The sequence below is a fragment of the Camarhynchus parvulus genome, chromosome 26, assembly GCF_901933205.1.
Source record: "Camarhynchus parvulus chromosome 26, STF_HiC, whole genome shotgun sequence".
NCBI lineage: Eukaryota > Metazoa > Chordata > Aves > Passeriformes > Thraupidae > Camarhynchus > Camarhynchus parvulus.
Genome location: NC_044596.1, coordinates 2881436 through 2908838, shown reverse-complemented (window position 1 = coordinate 2908838; position 27403 = coordinate 2881436). Strand labels below are relative to the sequence as shown.

The 27403-nt window shown below is 50.4% G+C and overlaps 1 protein-coding gene across 1 annotated transcript in view; it reads right to left on the bottom strand.

The window, feature by feature from the left end:
* SYT6 (synaptotagmin 6) overlaps positions 1-23646 on the bottom strand; it is a 35792-nt gene extending 12146 nt beyond the window's left edge. The window contains exons 1-4 of the mRNA XM_030965543.1: positions 23493-23646; positions 18350-18424; positions 4705-5038; positions 1410-1968 (exon numbers count right to left, since the gene is read on the bottom strand). Of these exons, the coding sequence (XP_030821403.1) occupies positions 1410-1968; positions 4705-5038; positions 18350-18424; positions 23493-23646 (1122 nt within the window). The remainder of the gene's footprint in view (positions 1-1409; positions 1969-4704; positions 5039-18349; positions 18425-23492) is intronic.
* Positions 23647-27403: the final 3757 nt, after the last annotated feature.

Sequence of the window (27403 nt, the reverse complement as noted above, 5' to 3'; positions counted from 1 at the left end):
CCCCTGAGCTCCTTCCAGGGTGGGTGATGTGCTGTGTGACCCCTGAGTGCCCTGGGACCCCGTTGGGCACAGCAGCACAGGGCTGTGCAGACCTGCTGGGCTTCACAGAGCTGTCAGAAGGTTCTGGACACCCTGCAGCAGGAGAATGAGCACTGGTGGCAGTCACCAAGAGGTTCAGCTGGTGGATGGAACACGGTGCTGAGAGAAAAAGCACCCGAGTTACAAAGCAAATGTCCTGTGGCACTGCCGGCCACAGTAAATGTTTGTGTTTGACAGTTCCCTCCTCACACAGAAAGCAGGGGAGCAAAAGGTATGAGATGAGCTATGAGGGAAGCTGCAGGACAGATTTTTGCAAGTTGTGGCATTCTGCCAGTCACCAGGAAAGATGTGACAGGGCCCACGCTTCCAGCCACAGGGGTGGGGATGTCTCATCTTTCAGTCTCAGGAATAACAATGTGACGTGACAATGACAATGGCTGATTTAGTGTCCAGCTGCAGAGCAGTTCAATCATTCACTCGCCCTGAGGACCAGCCAGATCCTCCTGGGAGGGCAGTGGAGGAGCAGACAGCTATTATGGAGAGGTTAATGTCACTGCTCTGCACTCACTGATCAATGTGAGCACTTGGCTTCTCCTGCCAGCTCCGTGTGACACGGAAAGGGCTGGGACTTTTCCTTTCTGAGGCTTGGTTTCTCTTCCAGAGGGAATTCAACAGAACTATTAAAAGACCCAAATCCAGCTCTGGAAGAATTGCCAGCAGCACATCCAGCACCTCTCAGCACCAAGGGGCTGGTACTGGCCTGCAGAGTTCTTCCTTACTGTGATCATGTGGTGCCTTAAGTTTTTAGCTTTTATATTCTCAGATCCTGTACTGCACTAGAGTAGAACTCTGAACTCTATATAGAGTGTTAGTAAGCTCTCTTCACATTTTTCTCAGGCAAAACAATCCTTCCAGGCCTGAGAACCAAGGTCACCCTCTGCCTTGGGTGACCAAGTATAAAAAGTATAAACAAAAGTGAATGGGGGGGGCTGGAAGCAAACCAGGGGAATATTACTTTGCTACCTGAAGCTATAACTGGACAATTAACCCCTGATATGCAAACAGATCAAACTTTTATCTGTCTGAGAAGCTTGTGACCATTGTCCACAATGGGTGTAGTCTCTGCAAGGCTTTTGACTGCCCAAGGTGCATCTATTGAAGGCCTTTTATAAATATCCACTTTATTCTCTTAACTCTGTCTAGCCTCTGTTCTAGGTATCCCTCCAAGGCATCCCATGTGCACATGGCAGAGAGCTGGGCCATGGCTGTGGCTCCCTGGGCTAACAGGAGGTGAGGAACCATCAGCTGGGAGCTGTGAAGGATTGATTTACCCCTGTGGAGAAGCCCCACCATGCCCAGCAGACACTCACCGTCGTGGCGTACTGAATGTCCCTCCAGATGGAAGTCTCCCGCGAGAGGTCCGAGTCCTCGAACAGGTTCTCCAAGATAACTTCTCCAATCATGTCGTGCCTGGAGAACCTGTCAAAGTCAAAGACGCTCAGGTGGAGCTTCCTGCTCGCCAGCTCCTCGTGGGGCACGGGGAAGTGGAAGGACTCGTCGAAGGTGGGGTTCAGAGTCTTCCTGTGCACGCGCGTCTGGAACTTGCGCTTGCGGTCGGGCAGGAGGTAGATCTTCACGTAGGGATCCGAGCTGCCGCAGAAATCTTTGGCTGGCAAGTCAAAAGCCCTGAGAATCCGGACAGTCAGCGTCTCGTTCTCGTAGTCGTACTTGAGAGTGAAGTTGATTTTCCCACAGGTTTTCTCTGCCTCTTTCTTGGGGTCCTCGGTGTCCACGGTCTTCTGTTTGTAGAGCTCGGGCTTGATGCGGCCGATGCTGGTGGGCTGCTCGGCCACGGCCGGCACCTCCAGCCCGTAGTCCATGCTGGACACGTGCATCTGCCGGGGCAGGTGCCTCTTGAAGGAGATGTGCCTGCACGAGGGAGACACCAACAGCTCTGTGGGTTTCCAAGGACACAGCTTTCGTGTCCTTTTTCGCTCCTGGACTCAAAAATCAGCACAGAACGAGCTCCATAGGTGCTCCTGAGCTCTGCACTGAAACCAGGTATGTTAGGGAGGGAACACCTCCAAAAACCTTCAAGGAACCAATCCAGCAAATTTCTTAAATTCCAGAGCAATTGCCACAAGCTGTGTTTTCTCACCTGTGGCACAAGTCACAGCCCACAGCTGAACAGACGGGTCCCAACAACTCCTTACCCAAATCACAGACAGCACCATGTGGAGACTTTCCCTACCTCGGTCCTTCACTTCCAAGATACTGGCACTAACCTCTCCCAGATAAAAAAAAAAAAACAAACACTTTTTTTGGTTTTTTTTTGTTTGTTTGTTTGTTTGTTTGTTTGATTTTTTTGTGAGAGAACCACAACCACTTCAGAAGGTGAGGCTTTCTTCATAGAACCACAGAATGATTTGGGTTCAGAGTGTTTTAAAGCTCATCTCATTGCATGCCCTGCCACAGGCAGGGACACCTTCCCCTAGATCAGTTTGCTTCAAGCCTTGTCCAGCCTGGATTTGCTGGGTATTGCTGCTTCCAGACTTTTCCAACAGACTCATCAGACACTGATAGATAATTGTTGACAGGGAGGGAGGCACAGCCTCGTCAGGAAGAGTCTCTTGCCTTGAGCTCTCCTCCAGCACAAGCTGTATGTAAGCGAAGCTTTATCTGAACAAAGCATAAAAGCTTTCTGTGGACTGAGGGCATTATTTCAGATTATCTGGTGTTTACAAGAGCAGTTTATAGAGTTATTTAACCAAACTAAAAACTCTACACCCAGAGCATTAGCCTTCAGTGATACGTGGTGCTTGGAGACCTTGGCAGGCTCCTCAGAGGTATTTTGGACAGAGTTAGGCTGGGCTGTGAATCAGAGGAACCTGCCAAGGAGAAAGTGTGTTTGAAACCTGCCCACGTACAGCTAAGTCCCACTTTGTTTGTCCTAATTCAGACTGGCTGAGGGTTTTTTCCTCCTCTGTTGGAAAGGTGTAATAAAAGCAGAAGGAGAGTGTGCATGCAGAGAGGGAATCAGCTGTCCAAAAAGCAGTGTGGATAAATAAAAGAGTGTGGCTCACAAATGCAGGTGGCACCATGCTGATCTACCTCAGCTCCTTCAAACAGGGGGCTGCCATCAGTGCCTCACTAATCCTGCAAAAGTGCAGCCAATTTTCTGAGCAGAGCCTGATTTCCCTGTCACACTCCTGTGCACATCCCAGGCTCGGCCAGCGAGGCAAACAGAAGTGCTGGGGCGCAGCCAGGACCCTGTGATCCCTCTTTCCTGTCCCTGTTTCACCTCCTTCTGTGTCAAGGAGACATGCTGCATTTCACAGAATGGTTTGTGTTGGAAAAGAGCCTCAAAGCTCAGCTCATTCCACCCCCTGCCATGGGCAGGGGCACCTTCCACTATCCCAGGTTGCTCCAGCCTGGCCTTGGGACACTTCCAGGGATGGGGCAGCCACAGCTTCCCTGGGCACTCTGTGCCAGGGCCTCACCCCACTCTGAGTAAAGATCCCCTTTCTAACATCTAATCTAAATCTCTCCTCATGTCCAAGATGAGAGGGAGATTCACACAGCCTTTCCCTGACTTCCTGAGGATGATGTTGATGTCTCTGTCCCCATCTGAGCACAAGCACCGAGCACAGCTGGTTCAGGGCTTGTGCAGCGAGCGATCCATCAATTGTGCTGATCTAATTGTTTCTGCCAGGAGCCACAACAGAGAGAGAGAGCCAAAAGGTCTAATTCTGTCTGACAGGGTACATCATTGATACTTCAGCCTGCCTCTCATATTGGAACAAAATTAAAGTGGCCAAAGCTTGTGGGTGACTTGACACAATGAGGTCAAGTCGCAGTAACAGGACTTGAATCTCTGATTTTTTAAAAGAGCCACAGTCTTAACACATTCATTGGTTAATGGCCAAGCTTTGGACAGTAATCTGCTGTGTAGGTGCTCTCTTTAGTCTCCCTGATGGTCTCTGAACCTCTGGCTCCATCCAACAATCCTCCCACCTCTGCAGCTGCTCGCAGAGCAGTGTCCCTGCTGAGCACCTCAGCCCCACCCAGCAGAATCATGGAATATCCTGAGCTGGAGGGCACCCACAAGGATCACCAAGTCCAGCTCTTATCCCTGCACAGACACCCCAACAATCCTCCCTGTGCATCCCTGGGAGTGCTGTCCAAATGCTCCTGGAGCTCTGAGGGCCTCAGGGCTGTGCCCATTCCCTGGGGAGCCTGGGCAGTGCCCAACACCCTCTGGGGGAAGAACCTTTCCCTGATACCCACCCTAAACACCCCTGACCCACCTCCAGCCATTCCCTGGGTCCTGTCGCTGTCACAGAGACCAGAGCTGCCCCTCAGGAGGAGCTGCAGCTCCCATCTGCAGAACCCATCCCATCCCATGGATCCCATCCCATCCCATCCCATCCCATCCCATCCCATTCCATCCCATCCCATGCCATCCCATCCCATGGATCCCATCCCATGGATCCCATCCCATCCCATCCCATGGATCCCATCCCATCCCATCCCATGGAACCCATATCACAGATCCCATCCCATCCCATGGAACCCATCCCATGGATTCCATCCCATCTCGTCCCATGGATCCCATAGATCCCATCTCATCCCACCCCACCCCATGGATCCCACCCCATCCCTCACCTGGTGGAAGAGGCTGGCTCCGTGGTTTGCCTCTGGATCCGCGTGCGCCTCATGATGTGATCCTTCATGGACATCTGGACCTCTGCAGGGATGTCTGGAGAGGTGTGGCTGATCTTCACAGCTGCCTCCAGGAAGCTGATGGCCCCCGTGTCCTTGAGCTTGTCTGCCATGCTGTCCTTGTGGCCTGCCTCGCTCCTCAGCACGGCCAGGTGGGAGGAAAGGGCCTTGTTCCTCCAGGGAACCCAGCACAGCTTCCAAAAGAGAAACACAAACACTGCCACCAGGGCCAGGCCACACACAATGACTATCACTGCAAGGAGGCTGACGGAGAGCTCTGAGGGAGACAAGGACAGTGACAGGGAGGGATGGGAAAGAAGAAAAGAAGAGACAGATGGTGAGAAGATCGTAAGTAAAAGGAAGGAATGGTCCAAACTGACTTAAATCACAACTAATGGAGAGCTCTCAGCTCAGAGCCAAGGCCAAGTGAGCACCCCTGGCAGGCTCAGGACACACCTGGGGAGAAAATGGGTGTCTCCATATGGACAGGGCTGTGAAGTTTTACACCCTGATGCTTAAACTGGCTATAAAATCCCATCCTTGGTTTGTTCTGCAGCATCAGCAAACTGCTGAGTCTGAAATCAAGAAGATGTGTACAATTCCATGATAGAAACAAGCTCGGTGCTGCATGCCTTTTTGCTTCGTGTCACAGCTGCTCAGGCACAGGAATGAAAAAATCCATTTACTAAGGTCCTGGAAGTGAATTGTTATTGTACTGTCAGCACCCACATCTTGTCCAGATGCGCCCATAGGGAATACAAAATAAATACCAACACCAAGGAAAAAATAATCACAAGCTGCTGATGCAGAGAAACCAAACATAGCAGGAGTTTGTACAGGAAGTGCTACACAGTCTCCCTCACTCTGAGCAGCACAGGAGCTGTGTGTGTGCTCTGATGCTCTGAGACACTTTTACCTCATGTGTGCTGAATTTCAGTCTTTTTCTGGAAAGAGCTTCCATACGTGTGGCTGACGAATCAGGAAAAATGGAAAATGAAGATATATATATATATATATGTGTGTGTGTATATAAATATATATATATACACACACACATCATCTAGGCTGTGAAATGATTCACAGCACTGCACAAAGAGAAAACATTGGCTATTTTTGCTTCCTTTCCTACAGTGTATTAATTCCCAGATCCTCATCCAGAGCAAAACTTTGAGAGCTCAGGATTCCAAGGAATACCAGTCCCTGATGGTGGAGGCAGGATTTGTTCTGGAGGCAATTCTGCAGCATCAGGACTGTGGAGAAATCCATCATGGAATGGGGGTCAGGGACAATTCCTTGATGGCTGTGTTATTTGTAGTGCCCAGTAAAGCCACACTCCTTTAACTACCCAAGTGCAGGTCAGGACAGAAAGACAAACAAAAAAATCACCAAAACCTGCAAAAGTTTATATGAAACAAGCACTACCTCTTATCCATCCTATTTATGTCTATTCCTGGACTATAAGTGTTTTGTGTGAGTTTGAATTCCCCACCTGAGCCCCAAGGAATGGGGTGGGTGCCCTGAGCATTTCTGAACTGGGGAACTCCTCTCTGGGCTGCATCACAGCTGCTCTGAGTGTAAATCCTGATGCGCTTTACCTTAAACAGGAGCCATAAAACACCTCCTGTTCCCTTTGATCACGCAGTTTAGTTTGTAAAGCTGTAATAAGACATTTAATCATAGAATCACAGGATGGTTTGGGCTGGAAGGAACCTTGTAAATCATCTCATTCCACCCCCTGCCATGGGCAGGGACACCTTCCACCAGACCTGGTTGCCTAGACCCCCATCTAACCTTGCCTTGATGTTAAGGCTGAGAAAAATCTGTGAAATATGAGGAAAGATTTGGGTTTTAATCTTGAATAAATAGCTGAATGTAAAAATTAAGGAAAAAAACCCCCACAATCACAACAAAACAACAAACCCCCCACCCACCACTGGTGAACCATGACAGCAAAGTGCTCAGGAGCACATTTGTACCATCAAATTTTGCTCAGGTCTCTCAGGGAGTGCATCAGCCACTGCAAATTTGGGATAAGTGAAATCTCCAGGCAGCACCAGACACAAAATGTGACATCCACACCCGAAGAAGCCAGCCCTGCACAGTGCCTGGGAGCCATCTGTTGTTCCTGATATCCTGGAGGATTTTGTTTTTCCACAAAATTACTGAGCCCAGCAAATCCAGCAGGAGCTCCAGGCAAAGCTCCCTGGCTGCCTGTGGGTTTTTGACTCAAAAGGGAAGGGCTGGAAGGGATGGGATGGGAAGGATAAACATCACCCAGAGGTTTTTTCAACTTTTTTTTCCCTTCCCAGCCTCCTGTACAGGTCATTTATTTCCTGTTGTAGCTCTGAGGTGGAAACACAGATCGCTGCTGGGGGGAATAAACATATCCCATCTTACTCAATAATAAATAAGGTTGTACCAGCAGCAGAGCTTCCTCGGAGATTTGCCTAAATGTATTCTCACCAAAGCTGAGAGCACAGAGGTTCCACTTCACTATCCTTTGACTTAAATCTTGGAATTGTGCCCAGGAAACTCAGTGTCAAACATTCATAAGAAAACTCAAGAACCTGGACTTTTTGCAAATACCTCTGTGTTGGTACAAAGGAAATCATTGCAATGCAGAATCTCTCACTGCTGGGAATTGCTGCGTGACAGGGAAGATTTTTTAAAGATATTTCCACCCATTCCAAGGAGTTTTATAGGCTGCATGTCTCTGCCAGCACACCAGGCTCATTAATGGGAACCATCAGAAATAATCAATTATCCTTTCAGAAAACCTGTTGCCAGCTTGAGAAAGATCCTGGCTCCTGTCACTCCTCTCAGGGCTGGCATTCATAATGCATCTGACAGGATTCACAGATACTTTAATGCATGACCTCCTACTCCTTCCTCTGACAGCTGACACAGAGCACGAGTGGAAGGGATCAGGATTTTACAGACAGTTTTAAATCATCTGCCTGCTCAGAATATTGGGTTGTTTGAAGATGACACTGAATTCTCCAAGACTTTTTTTGTGACTTATTAAACTTAAATATCAATTGGACAGAGTTGACCTTCATTGATTTAATGAGCTTTCTCTTATGGATTTGAAAATACCTGTTGCTTTCTAAAAAATACCTGGTATTGAAAAGGCTACGCTTTAAATGTCCTTTAACTTACAAGAAACTGTAAAAACAAGATCATTCCTCACCTAACAGAAAATGCCCTGGAGCCAGAGGCTGCTTTGGTTTTCCTGGAATGAGTGGAGGTAAGGCCCGTTCCCCAAAAGAACACCTGAGCCCAGGGGAAGAATGAGCTCCTTGGTTGATATTATTCTCCCTTTTTCAAGGTTTGGATCCAAGATTTGGGGAAGAGAGGGAAAAGAGGGAAAAGAGGGATGTGCCTGCATCCAGCAGTGAGGAAGGGCTCTGTCTAATGCAGGAACAGCTCAGATCCCAACTGCTCACAAGGGAGACACACATCATCATTCTGAGCAATGTCCCACCTGGGGAAAAACACGACAAGAAATATGGTTTTGTTCTGTTTCCCTCTTAAAAATTCACAGTTATTTGCCACTTTGTTATCAGGTAAGTGCTGTGGTACAAGCGCAGAGCAGCGCCAGCCATTCCTCACCCCAGTCCTATAGAACTCAGTGCTGCTCCCTCATCCTCAACCAGTTCCCACGGGAGACATGGGAGAAACTGGAAAATTGGTCTTATTACAGCTTGTAATTGAAAAGATAAAGCTTAAAAGAAGGAGGTTGCAAACACAAATTAACATGGCTGTTTTACAACCTGGCTCCCTCTGGGAGCAAGCGCTGCTTCCCGAGGAGCCTTCGGCTGGAAAATGCTTTTGGCTGCAGGGCAGCAGTGACAGAGCTCCCTCAGAGCAACGAGGAGCAGGGCAGGGATGGACATGGACACTGACAGGATCCACCCCTGGAAGTGCTCAAAGCCAGGCCAAGACTTTGAGCAACTTTGTCTAGTGGGAGGTGTCCCTACTCATGGCAGGGATTTGGGGCCAGATGACCTTTAAGGTTCATTCCAACCCCTCAATGTTCCATGATTCTGTGATTCTGTGATCTGCCTTCTTGAGCTGGTATGTTTAGGATAAGCCATTGAGTTTTTGTATTTATTATATACGTATTTTATAGGTATATTGTTACTTGGTACTTGTATAGGTACTTGTTACCAAAACACCACATAAAAAGTCCTGAAGCTGACAGCAATGGGGACACCAAGAGCACAAACAAGACTGGATTCCCTCAACGTCACCCAAAACTGATCCCATTTCTCCTTTGACTTGACTTCTTGGTTTATGTTTTTACTGATTTTGTAACACCCAAACCCCTTGCTACTGAAGCACACCAAAAAGCTCAAAACTGCAACATTTCCAAGGTCACTACTTCCTACTGCCTTTAAATCAAAGACAACAGCCCAGGGCAGGACAAAGAATCAATGGTTTACAGTTTAAAACTGTGAAGCTAAAAGAAAACTGAGGAAAGGGCAAACGCTCCTTGGTTAGTCCAGCCCTTCCCACCATGGTATCCATGGATCACAGAGCAGCTCCTCAGCACAGCCCCCGTTTTGTTTCATCCTGGATGGGAGCTAATGAAGAGATATGGTCCAACTGCCTTTCAGCTTGATGTCCCTGCTGACTTCCTAATGCCTAAACTGAGTTACCAAAGGGGATAATTAGCAAAAGTCCAACCCAAAAGCGATTAATAATATGACAAAGTCATGATTAGAGCAGTCTATTAACTGCAAGACAATAGTGGTCTAATTGTGGCAACATTGACTTTTACTGCTGTGAAGTAGCTTGTGCTGTCATTAAAGAGATTCATGGATAACTCCGAGTTTAATGTGCAGAGTTATATTTAATATCCCAAGATGTAATTTAGCTTTCCTTCCACCCACTCCCCACAGAGAAAACACAACATGTTTGATGGCTCTCTCAGCACTCCAGCAGCCATTAGTCATTCCAGCTACCTGTTGCATTTAAACAAAGTTGGAATGGCACGAGTGGAAGTTGGAGAGGCTGGAAATTCTCTGTGAGGTGCAGGGTGGGACCAGGGTGATGCCACCAGCCCCCAGGACCTGGCTGTCCCCTTCCTCTCTTGTCACCTGTGAGGGCACAGACATTTCCTCAGGCCCTGGAGCCCCTCACCAAGGCAGTGGTGACACTGACCTGACCTTCTGCCACCTTCTGCCAGACACAGCCACCAGCCTGACCCTGCCAAGGGCCAAGGGACATCTTCCTTGTCAGAGGTTCTTCCTCCTAAGCTCTCTGGTGGTTCACGGAAAATCTGGGCATCAGGGAGAGCTTGGGATCGCTTCAGCTGTAAAAGCAGCTCCTGGCTGTTCTGAGCTGCAGCCTGGGGCATGGAACACCCTCCCACAGCCAATGCCCCTGGAAGGGCAGCTCTGGGAGGTGGCAGAGCCCAGAGCAGGGTGATGGTGATCACCTCACTCACTCTGGCTGGGTGAGTGCCTCCCCACACAGCAAGCATCACTCACACCAGCCCAGCAGATACTTGCAGGCTTCTCTGTCCATTTTCTGCTAGTTTTTTCTCTTGCAGGAGTGTTTGTGAGGATATATTGTTCTGTTTCTGCAGGGCTTTGCAGGGAGCACACACTCAAGTGACGGATTGGTACAAGAGGTGCTGCTGGAGGAGAGCAGCAGCTCTGGGGCTACAAGAGACACGTGAGGCTCCCACCAACTGCTGATCTCATTTTCTCTCGATTGAGGAGCATCAGAAATGTAAGCCTGATTAGCTGAGGGCTGGAAATTGGGCACGGGGGGCTGTGGTGGGTCTCAGAGGTGAGGGCAGGGGGGAGCACAGGGCAGCAGCTGCGGAGGAGGAGGAAGGGTTCCATTAAACCCCAGCCACAGAGATGTTTATTTAGCAAAGCTGCTCAGCTTTGGAGGAAGGAACGGGGACTGGATGGAACAGAAATCAAATATTAGAACCCCACAGCAGCATCCAGCAGCACCACAGAGACAAGAGGGAATGTCCCCTTTGGGGACACAGCACGGAGCAAACCCTGAGGGGCAGCAGGGAGGGCAACAGCAAGCAAAGCCCTTTGCACCAGGGATTCTGGAAAGGCAACTCACTGGCTGATAAATCCTGGGATGCTGCACTGGGGGAGAGGTGAGCTGCAGTGCAGCAGTCCTCAGCCAGCTCCTCATCCCCCTCCAAGCCTGCCATGGCCTCGGGAATGGTAGCAGAGCAAATGGTTCAGATCAGACTGTCCCTGTCACCCCCACAGCCCCAGCTCCTGCAGCAGCAGGCTCTGTGTCCCCAGAGCTCACAGGGGGAGCTCAGGGCATGGCAGTGACAGGGAAGCACTGCAAGCCCACTCTCTGATTGCCCCTCTTTGCTGGGGTTGTGTCCAGTGTGCCAGTCCCCTACTGATGGCTTTGTTGTCACATTTCAGGCCCCCTCACTGCCATTTGGCCGCCATTTGAAACTTCATCAAGTTCTTGATTTGCTGGTGGTGTTCTCCAGGCAGGCAGGCAGGCAGGCAGGCAGGCAGGCAGGAGCTACAGGAATATGCCTTGAAATATTCCTGAGCTAGACGAGTCATTAGGAGCTGTCACTTCAAAGTCTGGCTGCCGTCAATTGGCTCTTCACAGGCAGCCTGGCAGCAGGAGCTGCTGCTCCAACAGCACAGAGCTGGGTCCTGGAGAGGGGGAAATATTCCACCAGCTTCCCAGCAGATGTTAAAGGGCCAGGTCGGGACACAATTCTGGGTGAGGCAGAGCTCCTGCTGCCCCTCAGATGTTCTCTCATGCTGTGGGAGGTGGGGAGGGCTGCAGAGCCCCCTGCAGCAGCACACCCCAGCCCGTGGATCACTGTGGGTCCCAGGGTCACAAACATGGCTTTTTTAGGCCCTCAGAGCTTCTGTGTGCAGAGACTGGTGGCAGCAGTGGGAGCAGGTGACAGCTGTGGACACCCTCAGGGCAGCCAGAGCCCTGGTGCTGCTCAGGCTCCCTCAGGGCCCACGGCCCAGCCGAGGGCAGCGCTGCACCCAGAGTCTGGGGGAGAGGGAAGGGAAATCGCAGCCGTGCTTGGCACTGTGACCAATCCAGAACAAAGCACAGAATCACAGAATTACAGAATTACAGAATATCCTGAGCTGGAAGGGACCCACAAGGATCATCCAGTCCATACCCTGCCCTGCACAGACACCCCCAAATCCCACCCTGGGCATCTCTGGCAGTGATGTCCAAACACTCCTGGAGCTCTGGCAGCCTCGAGGCTGTGCCCATTCCCTGGGGAGCCTGGGCAGTGCCCAGCACGCTCTGGAGGAAGAACCTTCCCTGATTTCCAACCCTGGCACAGCTCCAGCCCTTCCCTCAGGTCCTGTCCCTGCTCACAAACCAGGTTGTTTTATTCTCTTGGTAGTGAAAGTATGAAACCACTGATTGTTCCTCTCATTTGGCACAATGGTATGAAGCATCCAGGGAGACCCTGACAGACCCCCCCCTCACTCTGTGCACACTCCCAGCACCACAGGACAGGTTTCTTCAGGTGAAGGCAGCCAGTCCCAGCTGCTCTGGACATGGCCAAGCCTTGTTTTGTTATTCCATACCAACCACAAGGAATTCTACAGAAGACAGCACAGGGAATGGGATTGAGAACAAGTTCTCACAGTTTGCTGAGCACTTTCACACTCAGCTCATCACACAGAGCTCAGTGGCAAAGGCCCCTCTCAAAGCAGAGGGCTGGGAATGCTCAGGAGGGGGATGTTCTGAGAGGAGACATCCAGAGAATTGTGGAATCGTGGAATGGTTTGGGTTGGAAGGGACTTTAAAGCTCATCTCCTTCCACCTCCTGCCATGGGCAGGAACACCTTCCACCTTCCAGGTTTCTCCCAGCCCCATCCAGCCAGAGTCTCCCTGAAAGCTAAAATGAGATTTTTCCTGTTGCTTCCCCAGTCCTTGGACACTGAGTCCTGCACTATCAGCTCCCACCAGCTTCCTCCTGCCAGCACAGGCTCCCCAGGAATCCTGAGAGAGCCTCCTCATCTCCTGCACACACCCAGCCATGAAATGGATCCTGGGAAGGTCAGGACAGGAATGCTCCAAGTGGCTGTGCCAAAGTTTCAGTTAGACAGCAAAAAACTTCTTAAAAATTAATTTGCTGCTACCACAGGGTTCCTGCCATGCAAGAGCTTATCAGAATGCAAACTATAAGCTTCAAAGGGGAGGATGAATCAGAAGCTATTTTGAGAGTAATTATATAAGACTATAAAACTCAAACCATCTCATTATTGCACGTTGAGGATGGAGACAACCCTTCATATGGAGACCTCGCAGGGATCCAAGTGTTTCCAGTGGCTGATCCATGGCCAGGAGCAAACAGCAGCCTCATCCCTCCCAGGCAGGCAGAACTTGCTTCACTGAGCAAGGCCAGGGCTTTCCTCACCATTGGCTGTGATTCTTGTGGGGATTTGATTCTGCAGCTGGGAAATGAGCTGGAACAGGAGACAACTTCATCCAAAGTGTTTTACTTTAACTGATGTATAATTTAGAATATCCTGAGTTGGAAGGGATCCACAAGGATCATCCAGTCCATCTCCTGCCCTGCACAGACACCCCCAAATCCCACCCTGTGCATCCCTGGAGTGATGTCCAAACTCTCCTGGAGCTCTGGCAGCCTCAGGGCTATGCCCATCACCTGGGGATCCTGGGCAGTGCCCAGCACCCTCTGGGAAAAGAACTTTTCCCAAAATCCAGCCTAAGCTCCCTGGCAGCACTCCAGCCCTTCCCTGGGGTGCTGTCAGTGGTCACAGAGAGCAGAGATTTCTCTGACAATTCGCTGTCCTGGATAGGAGCTCTCAGCTCGTTACTGCAAATACTTGCAAATTCCCCAATTTTATAAACTCCAAGTCATAATGAAGGAGAAAATGCTTAGACCATAAATCTGCACATGGAATAAAGTTCTCTTCCAGCATCCCCAGCCATAGCCTCGAGGCTTTCCCATGTCAGCCTGGAGCCTGGGGCACCTCAGGCTGGGAGAGGATGAGCTCCTGGGACACCCCCGAGCTGTCACCTGCATTGTGCCCTGCCTGCAAGCAGCAGAGAGAGTTGTTTTATCCTTGTCTACATATCCAGGCTGCAGCTGAAGCTCCTGCTGTGTGCTATAGATACATATTATAATATTGGCTTTTTTGCAAATATTAAAATGGATTTTATATGTGTAATGTTGAAGTAATTTTGTTATAAAGATGTAGTTTTTATTTCTGTTGTTAATTAAGCTCAGTGAAATAGCTGATGTAAGTGTGCTTGTGTTAAAATGCCTGCTTGGATGGGATAACACCCAATGAACACAGGAGGAGGACCCCTGTACTGATCTGCCAATTATCAGCACTCAATGTCTGAAGCCAGTGAGGACCAAGGCCCAAAAACTGGAGGTGATAAGAACGGACTAAAACCACAACCAAAAAATACACATGCTCTAAAAAGGCAGAACCAAAGAAGAGATATGCTAAACAATTTTTGGAGCATGTCAATTAGTTTAGGGAAAAGTTCACTATGCAGAAGGGCCTATGAATATGCAACAGGCTGATGTAAGGGAGAAGGTATTTAAGGGGTGTCCCCAAAGATAACGGGGTGCTCTTGGCTGAGTGCCAACCCTAATAACCTTTGCTCTATGGTCTTCATTTCCTATTGTCCTTTATTAAACTTTTTACGTTTTCACAGGAGAGTGAAGGTGTTTTCTATGTGTGTCTTGGCCCAGGGTGATGCCAGTGCTGTCCCCATTCCCTCTGCACCCCATCCCTGGGTGGGGACTGTCACACCTCATGGGTTGATTAAAGGAGTGCATTAAACAGAGAAAAGACACTGTCACACCCTTTGTCACCTGGGGCTCTTCAGTTCATGGTTTGGTTCTTCCTTCACCAGGGAACAGACAGCAAATGCTCTCAGACATGGGAGTGGGAGCTGCTCCAGGCCCCAGGGGAGTTTAAAAACCAGAGGGAAATCTGAACAGAATAATTCAGAGGGACACATCAAAGGTGATTTTCAAATGCAGAGTCAACTGTGAGGCACTTCATGTCCCTATGTGAATATGTAACAAAACAAAGGGGAAAAAAATCAACACTTACAAATCACAGAATCCCTAAGGTTGGAAAATGCCTCTAAGATCATTGAGTCCAACCAAATGGAAGTGCAGAATACACCAAAGAAAGGGATGTGAGGTCAGATGAGAGTTTAGTGGCCTGGACCGTGTGCTTTTCCCACTGAAACAGAACGAAGAGTTAATTGCCCAAAAAGAAGGCAAAAATCCTGGATAGCTGAGGAGCACTGCATGGCTCTCCAGGCAGGAGGAGCCTCCAGTGTAGCAGCCAGAACAGAGCTCTGAACCCCACAGAAGCCGCATCTCTGCAGGGCTGCAGCTCCAAATCTGAGTATCCAATATCCCAAATTCCCTCCTGAACCCTGTCTCTGCCCACAGACAGCCTTCAGCCCATCCTCAGCTTCATCTCCCCAGATGGACCTGGAGACAAAACTCCCCTCTCCCACCACCAGCCACAAACCCCACTGGTGACTGTGGGCTTCACACAGTGCTGAGAGACACCAGGGACAAGAACTGACTCTCAGTGAAGTTGCTGGGCTGGAGGAGACCCATCACAGGCTCCTGAAGACCAAAAATGTTGGTTTTCAGCCATTATTGACCGATTTGGGCTTTCCCTCCAGGCTGCGGATTTGTCACTGAAACTTCTGCTGGCATGTGCAACCCAAAGGGGAACTTTGTGCTGTCAGAAACGCAGCATTTCTGTTATCAAAAGTGACAAAAAAAGAGAAAAAAAAACTTTTCCAAGCCGAAGGAAACATTCCCTGGTGATTTATGTCACTTTGTGACTTAATCAGCTGCTCTCTAGAGCATTATAAATGTGATAGGAAGAGTTGTCATTGCTTTCTGCCTAACTGATGACAAGCTAATGAACTATTATAAGCCACAGTGAATGCAATTATGGCACAAGGCTGTGTGCTAATCCCATGACATTTTATCACAATATGCTGTAGCAACATCTGTAAACAACCCGGTGGTGCTGAACACACACAGTGGCCAGGGCTGGGGTTAAATCCCTGCTGAGCATCCTCATCCCCCAGGCTGTGACCCTGTGTGCCAGGGCAGCCTGGCTGAGGCTGCTCAGCACAGGGAAAGCCTCTGATCCAGAGCTGGAGCTGAGCAGAGCCAGGCAGAGAGGAAACCACGGGAATCCAGACACTTCTGGGATGCAGAAATCCAACTGCGTTTCAGGATGCAAAACGGAACGAGTAAAAGCTTTTCACTCTCTCTCCCTCTCCCTAGAGCAACCAAAAAACCCTGGAACTTGAAATTTCCTTTTAAAAACTTGATCAAAGCAGTGTCTGCTGTGAGACTCCAGGCTCAGCAGTGCCTCTGTGCCCAGACTCTCCACCCTGGAGCTGCCACCTCGCTGCCCCTCACTTCCTGCAGTGGGATCCAATTCTGGGGAAAGGCTCCCCTGTGTCTCCCTCTCACACCCCATTTTGGCTCAAAACCCCACTAAAACCAGGCTGCCTTGAAAAGATCTCAGGGTAAAGCTTGGCAGGGAGCAGAACTGGGGTCTCTCCTCATCCCAGTGCTGGAAGTCTCCCAGGCTCCACAAGAGGACACAGTCTGCGGAGCCCAAAATCCTCGGCCAGGGTGGGCAGAAGACCCCAAGCATGGGACAAGGCAGCCCTGAAAAGCTTCCCAGAGCTTTCCTGAGTGCCCCCTGCCCAGGACACAGAGCCCCTCCAGCACCGGAGGCTCCTTGAGCTCCTGAGACATTCTGGATGCATTTATTGCCTGGACCTGCCCCATGGGACACCCAAAACCAGAGGTGCAGGATCCTTCCAGAACTGCCCTGGCTCCAGGTGCTGCACAGGCTGGGTGATGCCCAGCCTGGTGCCCTGCAGCTGCCAGCTGGAGCCACCTAAACCCAAAACAGCCACACAAACCCACAGCAGTCCCTCCTCCTCTGTGCCTCTCCAGCAGCACAGAACGGGCAGAGCAGCACTGGCACACCCAGAGCTGGGCTCAGATGGAGCAGCCAGGAAGGACTGACCTGCCTGGAGCCCCCACAGCGTACAGGGACCCTGCAGAGGTTTGGAACAGAGCATTTCTTTGTTCAAGCTGCCCTGAGTGAGGAGGGAACTTCCTCCCCATGGCTCTGCTCCTGCCATCAGCAGCTGCTGCTGCTGTTTCCATTAGCTTGGAGCAAAGACAGGGGTCTTGAACCCCTCCAATGCGCTGCAGTGAGCAGGCTGGGCTGCCTGATCCTACTCATTGATTAAATGGATTCTGAGATGCCCTTTTCCAACAGCTCCTACCACTCCATACCATGCAGCTCACAATTCTTTCAGCACAAGCATTTTGACCAGAGCTCAGATTCAGAGCTGGGATCAAACAACTCCAAGTAAACGCTCACCAGCATCCAGGAGATGAAGTGCTGCATCTGGAGAGAGAAACTGAGGAGTGAATGGCACAGAAAATCAGATTATTACAACACCAAGGGCTAGAACTCCTGGGCAATCATTATTCCAAATGGTCCAGGGCCGTGTGCCTCAAGGATGGTTTGGAGAGGGCTGGTGTGAAGGGAGCTCCTGGCATGCTGCCTTCAGGCTTCGCTGCACAGTTTGCTGTGATGTTGTCAAACATGAACCTGCTACAGCACAACAAACTGAACTAAACAGAGAGACACCCTCAGTCAGCAGCTGCGGCTCCGCCGCGCGCAGGGCTCCCCGCAGGAGAACTTTCTTTTTTCCCCCAGGCAGGGAAAATGTACATTTAATAGCCAATCACTCCAAAAATCTCCTCCCTGACCCTCCAGGATGCCATTTTGCAAGGTACAAATATAATTAAAGACAATACATGGCAGAGGGACTTAATTGCATCTCTCCCCAACAACTGCCAGGGCGACTGCTCTGTCAGGGAGTCCGCTGGATGGAAACATTTCACAGACAAGATCTCTGATTTTCCAACACACAGATGGGAAGGGGAAATATAGATTGTCATCTTTGAAAGAGAAACAGCAAATATTAAAGGTAGAAAATGCTGCCTAACCAAGATGAGATGGAAACCTGGGGTCCTGAGAAAGAATATTTGATTGTAGCTGGAAATGTGAGCAGTGAGAAGAAACAATTATGAAAAACAAGGGTAGCTGAGGCTATAGTTAAATAAAACAATTGGATCAGACATGAGCCCCGTTCTGGGTCTGGTTTATCCCTGCACAACGAACACACACATGGGAGAGGTTCTGGCTGCCAGGAGCACACACAGCGAGTGCAGCAACTCCAGCACAGCCAGGATGCCAAGCGACAAACACCTGCAAACCCAGAAACACCAAACACCTTCCCGGAGTCATCCCAAAAAACCGCGGGGAAGCTCGGGCTGTGCCCTGGTTTGAACCAGCTCAAAGCACACGCTGCCCCTCCGTGCAATGCCGGGAGAATTCTGAGAGCAGGGGGAAAATGTTTCAACAGCAAAGGCGTTTTGCTGAAATTATTTTCATTTAAATTATGAAAACACGCTTCATATTATGGAAAGAAAAAGCAAAGAATGATTAAAGTAACTTGAGAAATGTGGACTCACCAGAGCGGCGGCAGCTCCTCAGCGCGGTCCCTGCTCGCGCATCAATTAGCGGCGGCAGCGATCCCGCTGCTGTTTCTATGGAGTTGGGGATGCTGAGCCCTGACTATGCATGAGGCTGCTGCAGCTGCATGGGAGCAGCTCCGGGTCCGCACGCACCACAAACAGCAGCAGCCTCCCTGCTCTGCCTCGGCAATGAAGCGAGCAGCGGCAATTAGGCGGCTGCAAAGCTGCGCCTATGCAGAGAGGGGCTCGCGGAACACGCACACTCCACTCAGCTCCAGAGGGGCATTTTATTTGCCAGGACCATCACAGAGCATAGCCAGAGGCAGCTGGAGAGCCACGGATCCGCACACAATACACGAGCAGAGACACATGTCTGGAGACAGGCGATTTAATCCGTTTTTTCCTCGATTTTCTCAGCCGGTTTCAACCTTATTTCAACACAGTTTTACAAACCTTTCTTTGGCAGCAAGGTTTGAATCTGATACCTCCAAGATCCCAGCCTGGTTTAGTTGGGCTAAAGAGCAAATTTGCTGCACGTAGCTCTGGCTGGCTCTTTTCTAGGAGGAAAGGCAAGATCCATTTTGCAAGTGCATTACTCTGTGAGAAAAAAGATATTTGCCCCAAGGAGCTGCTCCTCACATGCTGGGCCTCTGGAAACTCAAGCTTCAGTGATTAATATTAGCTTTGCCTGGGTGGCTTGGAGCATGTTTACTGTTATATTGACTTAAAATACACTTGAATGGCGATTCAGAAAAGTGTGTTATTGTGCCTAGTGAGTAAATTCAAGACATGCCCATATTTCACAGGTAGTGGCTGAAGGCATCCCATAACCATGAATGAGGGTGTCATCAGTTCTCCCATTAGTCAAGCTAATCTATCAGGGGTCAGGTGGTTTTTCTTTCCCCAGAAAATACTCCAGAACCAATTTCTCAATAAAAAAAAAGATCTTTCTGCACCAACCTTCCTGCGATGAAAAATCCTTTATTGCCCAGAAATTCCCCCCTTTTTCCTGCCTGCAGCAAGAACACTTCTGTGCTTGGTTTAACATTTTAATAGTCTTTGCCAAGTGCCAGGAGGGTGTTCAGCGCTGTACAAGCTGTACTGCCTGCACCAGGACCTTCAAAAAGAGCAGTTCACACAAGGGGCAAAGCAGTAAATGTGCTCGGAATTACTGGGGGTTGGACACAGGCGAGCTGACACCATGTGCTGGGATTATCAGGAGGTCTCTCTGACTCTGTGCCTTCCCCAGCTGTCCTGTTCCCTCCTCTCACTCCAGTGTTCTCCTCCTGCATCAGGAAAGCACAGGAGCATTTTGCTGGGGTGGATCAGTGTGTGAAGGAGGGTTTGAGGAGGGGTCTTACCACGCTGAGATGAGCAGGGTCTGCTGGGGACAACCTGCAGCCCCTCTGTACATCAGCCTCTGCCTCCTGCCCTGGTTCCACTAGGGCAGCAACGCTTTGAACAAATGGATCATTAAGGCAAAATAAAAACCAACCTAGGTTGTTTAAAGAGAGTCTCAGCACAGAAGTGCTGAAGGTAGAAATCAAACCCAGAGGCTTTCTCCTGGATGTGCTTTGATCCCAGGATAAATTCCTTCCTGTACCCAAGCACCATCCTTTAAATCAACATCACCAGATGCTGGCTCCAGTCACAGAATCATGGAATCCCAAACTGGTTTGGGTGGGAAGGAGCTTGAAGATCATCCAGTGACACCCCTGCCATGTCAGGGACACCTTCCACTGTCCAGGCTGCTCCAAACCCCATCTAGCCTGGCCTTGGGCACTGCCAGGGATCCAGGGGCAGCCACAGCTGCTCTGGGCAGTGCCAGAGCCTCACCACCCTCACAGGGAAGAAATCTTTCCCAATATCCCATCAAAACTCACTCTCTTCAGTAACTCTCATCAGCCCTGCAGGATCATTTCAGAAGGAGTCAAGCTCCCCCTTTTCCCCACAGGATCTCCTGGGACGGGCTGGCAGCCTCTGTCCCAGGCAGGCTCTGTGAACCAGGGGGAGCAGGACCCAGCTCAGGGGGGCTCAGAGCAGGCTGTGGGGAACCACAGAACCTCCTGAGCTGGGAGGGACCCAGCAGGACCACTGAAGCCCTGTGTCAGCACCCTGTGTCCCAAAGAACCTGCTGCAGCTCCACTCCCATGGGCAGAGAGGATGGGAAGAGGGGACACATCACTGTCCCCACAGTCCTGTGGGGTCCTGACTCCCCTGCTCCACAGCCAAGTACAGCTGCACCACAAACCCTCTCAGCTACACCCAAGAGCTCCCACTGCTCCACCAGGGCACAGAAGGGATGAGCCCATCCCCTTAAGGGCCATCACCTGAGGCAAATGCTGTCCCCACAGCCCGGGTGACACTGCCAGCTGAGGCCTGGCAGGGAAGAGAGCGATCAGATGGAGGCAGCTCCGGGGGAGGACTGGAGACAGGCACAACAAAGGGATGCTGCAGCTCGCTCCATCTCGGGCCAGCCAGGAGCTCAGCTCTATTCCTGGCACTGCCACGGGCCCAACTGCAGGGAGAGCTCCCCCTCACAGCCCCCTGACAGCAGCACCAAAACCTTCCCCAGACAAACTCCTCATTTTTCTGACGGGTTTGGCTGCAGGCGAGGCAGCAGCCTGCAATCCTCCCTCCTCTGTTGGGTGTGCACAGAGAAATGCTGCAGCTCGGCTGCTCTTGTTGGCTGTGAGGAGGAGATTCAGCTGTTACATAACCAGGGAGTAGAGGTGCATCCACTCCATCCACAGCAGCCCTTTCAGCCACTCAGTCCAGAATGGTTTAAAAAAAAAATTAAATCACCGCACAAAAACTTACTCTTACATAAACTATACAGTAATATTTTTATATTCACAGGTTTTTTCCACTCTTGGACACAGCTCAAGAAGGCTGATGATACCTGGCTCCACACATTCCCTGAGGATACTGCTCCCCATCCACACATGAAACAGCAGAAAAGACCAAGCTGCCCCTGTGCTGAGCTGTGCAGGAGCAGCCTGGCTCCAGCTTTGGCAGTGCTTCCTTCAACCTGAACTCCAGCAGGACACTCCACAAGCCAAACTGATCCAGCCAGCAGTTAATAGATTTATCCAGGAGGCAACAAACTGCCTGAGAAGCCAGAGACTCCACGTGAAGATGACAAATAAGGCCAGTTTGACTCCAGCAAATTTGGTGTTTGGCTGCTGGGGCTGTGCTGCCTGCATGGGGACGCTCCAGCAGGAGCCAGGGCTCCTCTGCCCTGCTCCTGACACAGCACCTGCCTGGGGCCATCTGCTCACCTGCACACAGCCCCAGCTTCCCCTGCCTGCCTTTGTGAGGACAGGTTTGCTGGGTCTGAACATGGGACCGCAGCCAGCCCAGAGCAAATCTGCTCCACGTGAGACTTCGGGATAAAATGGACAAGGCATCAGTGCAGATAATTAGATAAACATCCAGACACTGATGGGGAAGGCATGGTACCTCTGTGACTGTGTTAGTAAACACTTGATGCAAACAGATTTTCCCCCTTGCTGGAGCAGCTTTACAGCCAGGAACTGAGAAATATTGGTACTTGTCAGGCCCAAACTGTGTCCTCTGTGCTGTCTAGACATAAAAATGGGCCCAGTCGTGCAGAGCAGAGACAACAGCCCTGGCTGCTCGTGCAGCCAGCCCAGCACAACTCGCCTGGGGCACTGGGGCTGAGCACAGCTCAGAGCACACAGACATTCCCCCTGCTAAAGGCAGATGATGATGATGTTGTGATCCTGACATGAACACGAGGTCCTGGACAGGCTGCACAAACAAATGCAGATCTGTCATATCAGGGTGGACAGAACAAGAACAGCATGGAGTATTTCTGCTGCAGAGTCAGGAAAATGTTAATTTTGGTGCAAGGTAAAGAATTCCAAATTGATGCAATAAGTTTGCAAGCTGTTTGCTCTATTTGCAAGAGCTGCACAGGATGTGATGTTTAAGGACACAACCAGCCATGGTAAGAGGCCTCCAGAACAGGCAGGTATAAAACAAACTCATTTAAAGAGGAGAATTAAGTTCCAGACAAAGTGGGATGTGGAAGGAGGCTGTTTGCCTGGAGCTGTCAGCAAAGCAGTGCTGGAAGCACCACTGCAAACCAAGGGCTGGCAGAACCCTGGTGCCCTGTGCCCCGGGGGTACCAGCTGCACCCCAGCATGAGATCCTGGCACAGAGGGGCAGGAGAAAGGAAGGGAAGGTGACACAGAAAGCCTGGGACAGGGATTGATGGGCAGCTGTGCTGCACAGTGTGCTCAGCAGAGGAGAAGAGTTTGTGAAAACTCATGGTGTAAAAAACACTGTGAAATCCACTGGGTTTACAGATCATTGCCTGCAGGAACCTCAGAAGAAGCCCTCTATGAAAATGTTGGACTATACAAATAAACAACTTTGAGCAGGTTAGCAATAATTCTAAAAGCTTTGAGATTTGAGGTTTTGTTCCTCAGCACATGAGCCTGGGTTCCAACTGCTCCTGCCAATGTCTTCTGAAGTGACAGCAGGAGATCTCTGGGGTGAGCAGCTGTGAGAGCAGGTGTAGGGAAAATTCCCCACTTTGCAAACAGAGCTGCCCCTTTGCTCCTAGAGCAGAATTCCTGCTCCTGACTCATCCCTGGCACACCAGAGTCCCTCCCTGGCTCTACAGCCTGACCAGGACCAGCCTGACCTCAGGCAATTCTCAGGGAAGGTAGAGCACACATGAAAGCACACCAAGATCCCTTACTGGTGAACAGAAATCCATGCAATCCATGGGATTCCCTCCATTTCTCAAGCATCAATCAGTTCCTGCTGTCCCAGTGGCTTCAGTAGGCTCTTTACTGCTTTTTGTTGGTTTGGTTTTGTTTCATATAGGACAGGAGTCTGTGTTTTTGAAAAAGGAACTTTATCTTGGCAACTTTATCCCGGCTGTCCCCCCGTGCAACCACCCTGTTCCACATCAACAGGTGAGGCAGGACTTGAGCCAAAACTTCACCATGGAACATGTGGAAAGGGAAGGAACCCTCCCAGAGGGGTGCCAGGACCAGCCCCTGAGTCCAACACGGAGCTCCCAAACATTTTCCTCCCCTGTAGGGGATGGATGTCCCTCCTGCCTTCCACAAGCACCCTCCAGCAGACGGGAGCAGGGCCGTACCTGGCTCGGAGATAATCAGGCTCTGGTCAGAAGGCAGCAGGAGGAACTCCCTGCAGGTGTCCAGGTCCAAGCTGGGCAGGCTTTTCTTCTGGCACAGCTCGGTGAGGATGCTGATGGCCCTGCGACAGCGGCCATCCTCCCTGGGAGCGCTCATCGCCCCGTCCGCATCCTCCGCTCCCTCTGCTCTCTAGGAAACTCTCAGCAGGAGCAGAGGCTGGGCTCGGGGCTCAGCACAGGAGCAGCTTCACTCGAGTTCCATCCTCTGCCGGGGCAGCACCTGCTGGGACACGCGGAGCTGCCCCAGGGCCGCTGCTCGGAGCCGGAGCCCGCAGCCCCCGGCGCTCCCGGTGCCTCATCGCCTCTGAGATCACAGCTCTGTTTACTGCCAAGGCTGCTCCAGACAAAGAACCTCCTACCAAACTCAGTTTCGTGCCCTCCACACGAGACGCATTAAAGCTGCAGCCCAGATAATTCCTTTTAACCCTTTCGCTGCTGCCCTCTCTCCAGGTGCGGAGTTTGGCGTCCCAACCTTGGATTTTGCAAATAAAAATGAGTGTTGGAACCTCCTGGCTGAGGACAGCACATCAGCAGAGAGGAGGTACCAGAGTGCTCCCACAAACACTGCACAAACTACTCACAACTGCCAAAGGCAGCAGAAGAAAAGCTGCAGGTTTTATTGATTTGTTTGTGCTGTCCTAACACACCAGGCTGCAGGTGGCAATAGAGATTGAGAACGCCGTTCTAGTTCATAATTAGATTTTTTTCCTTTTACTTTCTGCAGTATTTTTTTATTCCTGTTGCAATTTAGCAGGCAGGTCATGCCACACGACAGAGCATATATTTGACAGGCAATTGTGGAGCAGGCAATTAAAATTATGTACAGCAGGATGACTTCTTGCAGCTTGTACAAACCTAATGAGCATTGTGGAGAGCCAGGGTTGAGGCTGCACAGGTCCCTCAGCCCCACAGCGCAGCAGGGCATGCTCAGATGGTGTTTGTGGTTCTGTTAATGACCTGCTGGAGCACTGGGAGCTGTCACAGCAGAGTGGCGCAGGGGTGGCACCAGCACCCAGGACAGCACAGGCTGCCTTGGGCACAGAACCTGCTCCACACCCCATTCCCAGGCTGGACAATTCCTCCAGCTCTTGAGCTGGTGTGACACAGAGGGTGTGGGTGGCACTTGAGGAGCACAAAGGCATTGTGCCCAATACCCCTGGAAAGCTGCATCAGGGCCCTTTTGGCCACCCTGGTCCCTCCTTGGCCACACCAAGGTTTTTTGGACACGTCACCAGAACATCCCTGCTGTCCCCACGTGGCACCTGTGTCTGGCAGAGCCAAGCTCTGCTTCTCCCAAAAACTTCTGTTGCCAGGACGACGTGAGTGAAACCTTTTATTTAATCCAGTAACTGGTCACAAAGGGAGACTTTTAATTAGAGACCAGCCTGGCCAGTGCTCCATGAGCTGCTGCTGTGGACAGGCTGAGGCACAAGTGCACCCTGACAACTCCTCCTGAAGGTGTTTGTCACCTGTCACCTGCAGCCAGCACCAGCAGCCCCAGAGGTCTGTGTTTACTGGGGAGAGGTTCAGACACTGGGAGCTAAACCAGAAATTTCCCAGAGGTGAAGCTCAGGTAGAGTTTGCTTTACATTTAGATGACAAACTCCCGAAAGCCACTCACCCACTTATTTTTTTAAGAAACTTGAGGCTCAAATGACGCCTCAAACCTGAGATTTGGATCCATACAACATCTGCTTGGTTGGGGAGGGAACAGCTCCTCTTCTCTGCTCCTCCTTTCACTGCCTGCCCTGGGGCATTTGTGTCCCAGAGTCCCAAAACCAAAGGATTTGTACCCAGGGGGATGCAATGAGCCCCAGGCATCACGTCATGTCTCCAGCACAGCAACAGTTTCTGCCTGAGCCACCAAAACTGGCACCAAGAGAGGAGTTCCTGGAATATATCAGTCAAGTCTTGCATCTGAAATTTGAATTTATCTTGAAGGGATTTCAGCAGACAAAAAAACACCGCAGCTAAACCCTTTGAAAAAGGTTAATGCCCAATTGAGAGCTTGTAACACAGAAATCAATAATAAAATTCAATTATTTGGGGGGAAAAAGGGTAATTTTATTACAAAGGTAATACCAAGAACTTTTACTTTTAAATTTAAAGTCACCTTGGGTCAAATATTCACCTTGATTTACATATCAGAGGATTCCAGGCTCACTGGATACTAATAACAGAAGATCCTGCATCCATACTGTCAACAAATATTCCTTCAGAACAAAAACCAGATTTTTTTACACCTTGTACCTTTGAATTTATGTCATACACACTCTTTAGTGTCCAGCACAGAAGGCTGGGAAAGAGCCAGGTGGGAGCTGAAAATCCAAGCACTGCTTTTCCCAAGCAGGAGCTCTGCTTCCCAATTTTCCTCTCCCACATCCACACACACCCAGCAGCAGGGGCACAGATTTTCCCTCTCATGTCCTGCTGAGAAACTCCCACTTTGCCCCATGGAGCAGCCCTGGAGAAGTCAGATTCCATCCCCAGACCCTGCAGCTCCCTCCACCCCTCCGGGCAGCTCCTGGTCTGGCCAGAAATTCCTTTTTCCAGCTGCCTCAGACTGAGCTGGCACTTGGAGACCCAACTGTTCCCCAAGCTGTGTTTCCACCTCCCAGTGTGAGAAGAAGAGACAATTCCCGAAATCCCAAGGAGCTGGCAGAGCTGATCCTCTGCAGGGGCTCAGTGGTGTTGTCTCATCCACATCCCCCCTGGCATTTTGGGTTTCCTGTGCCTGGCAGAGCTTTCCCTGCAGCTGCCTGCCCTTGGCACGAAGGGAAGTGTGGATGCCTCTCCCCCACAGGGCAGCATTTATCTCCCCCCTGATCCTGTCCAGTGTCTGGGGTCACACTTGGAGAGGCAGAGCCAACAGCTAAACACAGCAGCTCTACCCCAGAAGGGCTGGGAGTGGAGTAAACTTTGGGAGAAAGTGGCTCAACAGACTCGACAAAGAAATGAGTTCCAGGCAACACAGCAGCTCTTGAATTACCTCTGAAACAACCCCTGAGGACAGGAGCACAAAATGAATGAAAACTGCAAGGAAAGAAGGAAAACTGCAGCTTGTGGCTGCTCGAGGCTGCTCAGTGAGCAAGGCTGGGAGTGGGAAAATTCCTAAAATCTGAGAGGCACGAAAGAGCATCATTTTTCCCTGCAGAAAAAGCAGAAGCCAAGCACCAGAGACAGCATTGCACAAGCATTTGAGGAACTGGGAGGTTTTACAGCGTGCTGCAATTGGATTAATGAGGGTGGTGTGCTCCAGACATATCCACTGGAAGGGATTTTTATTTATTTCAGGGCTGGAACAACCTGGGCTAGGGGGAGGTGTCCCTGCCCATGGCTGGAAGGGGATGGGCTCTGAGATCCAACCAAAACCATTCCATGATTCCATGAATGTGCCACTAAGTTGGAATCCCAGATATATTTGTCCAGCTGAGACAGAACATGCTGTTCATTTAATCCGCATTAGGATCTATTTGAAGCTGATATTTTTATTTCTTAATAATAACCAAGTCTGGAGAGGGAGCAGCAGCATTTATTTGTGCCAGCTCTATCTAATAGCATGCCATTGTTTACTTTCCCAGTTAATATAATAATTGGAAACAGCTCACAAAGGATCCAGACCTTCTTGCCAGGAAAAATGACGTGGATCTGGATCCTTTGGCAACGGCGCCGAGTCATCTGTGGATAAACACAACATTTGGGATTGCTGTGCCCCTCCACACACTTCTCCAGGGTGGTGGAGCTGTGTGAACAGAGAGAAACCCAAAATCTTCACCTCATTCCTGCCTGCACAGAGGAGGAGAGCACCTTATCCTACAGAGACAGCGAGGGAGATTTAGTTGAAGTCCAATACA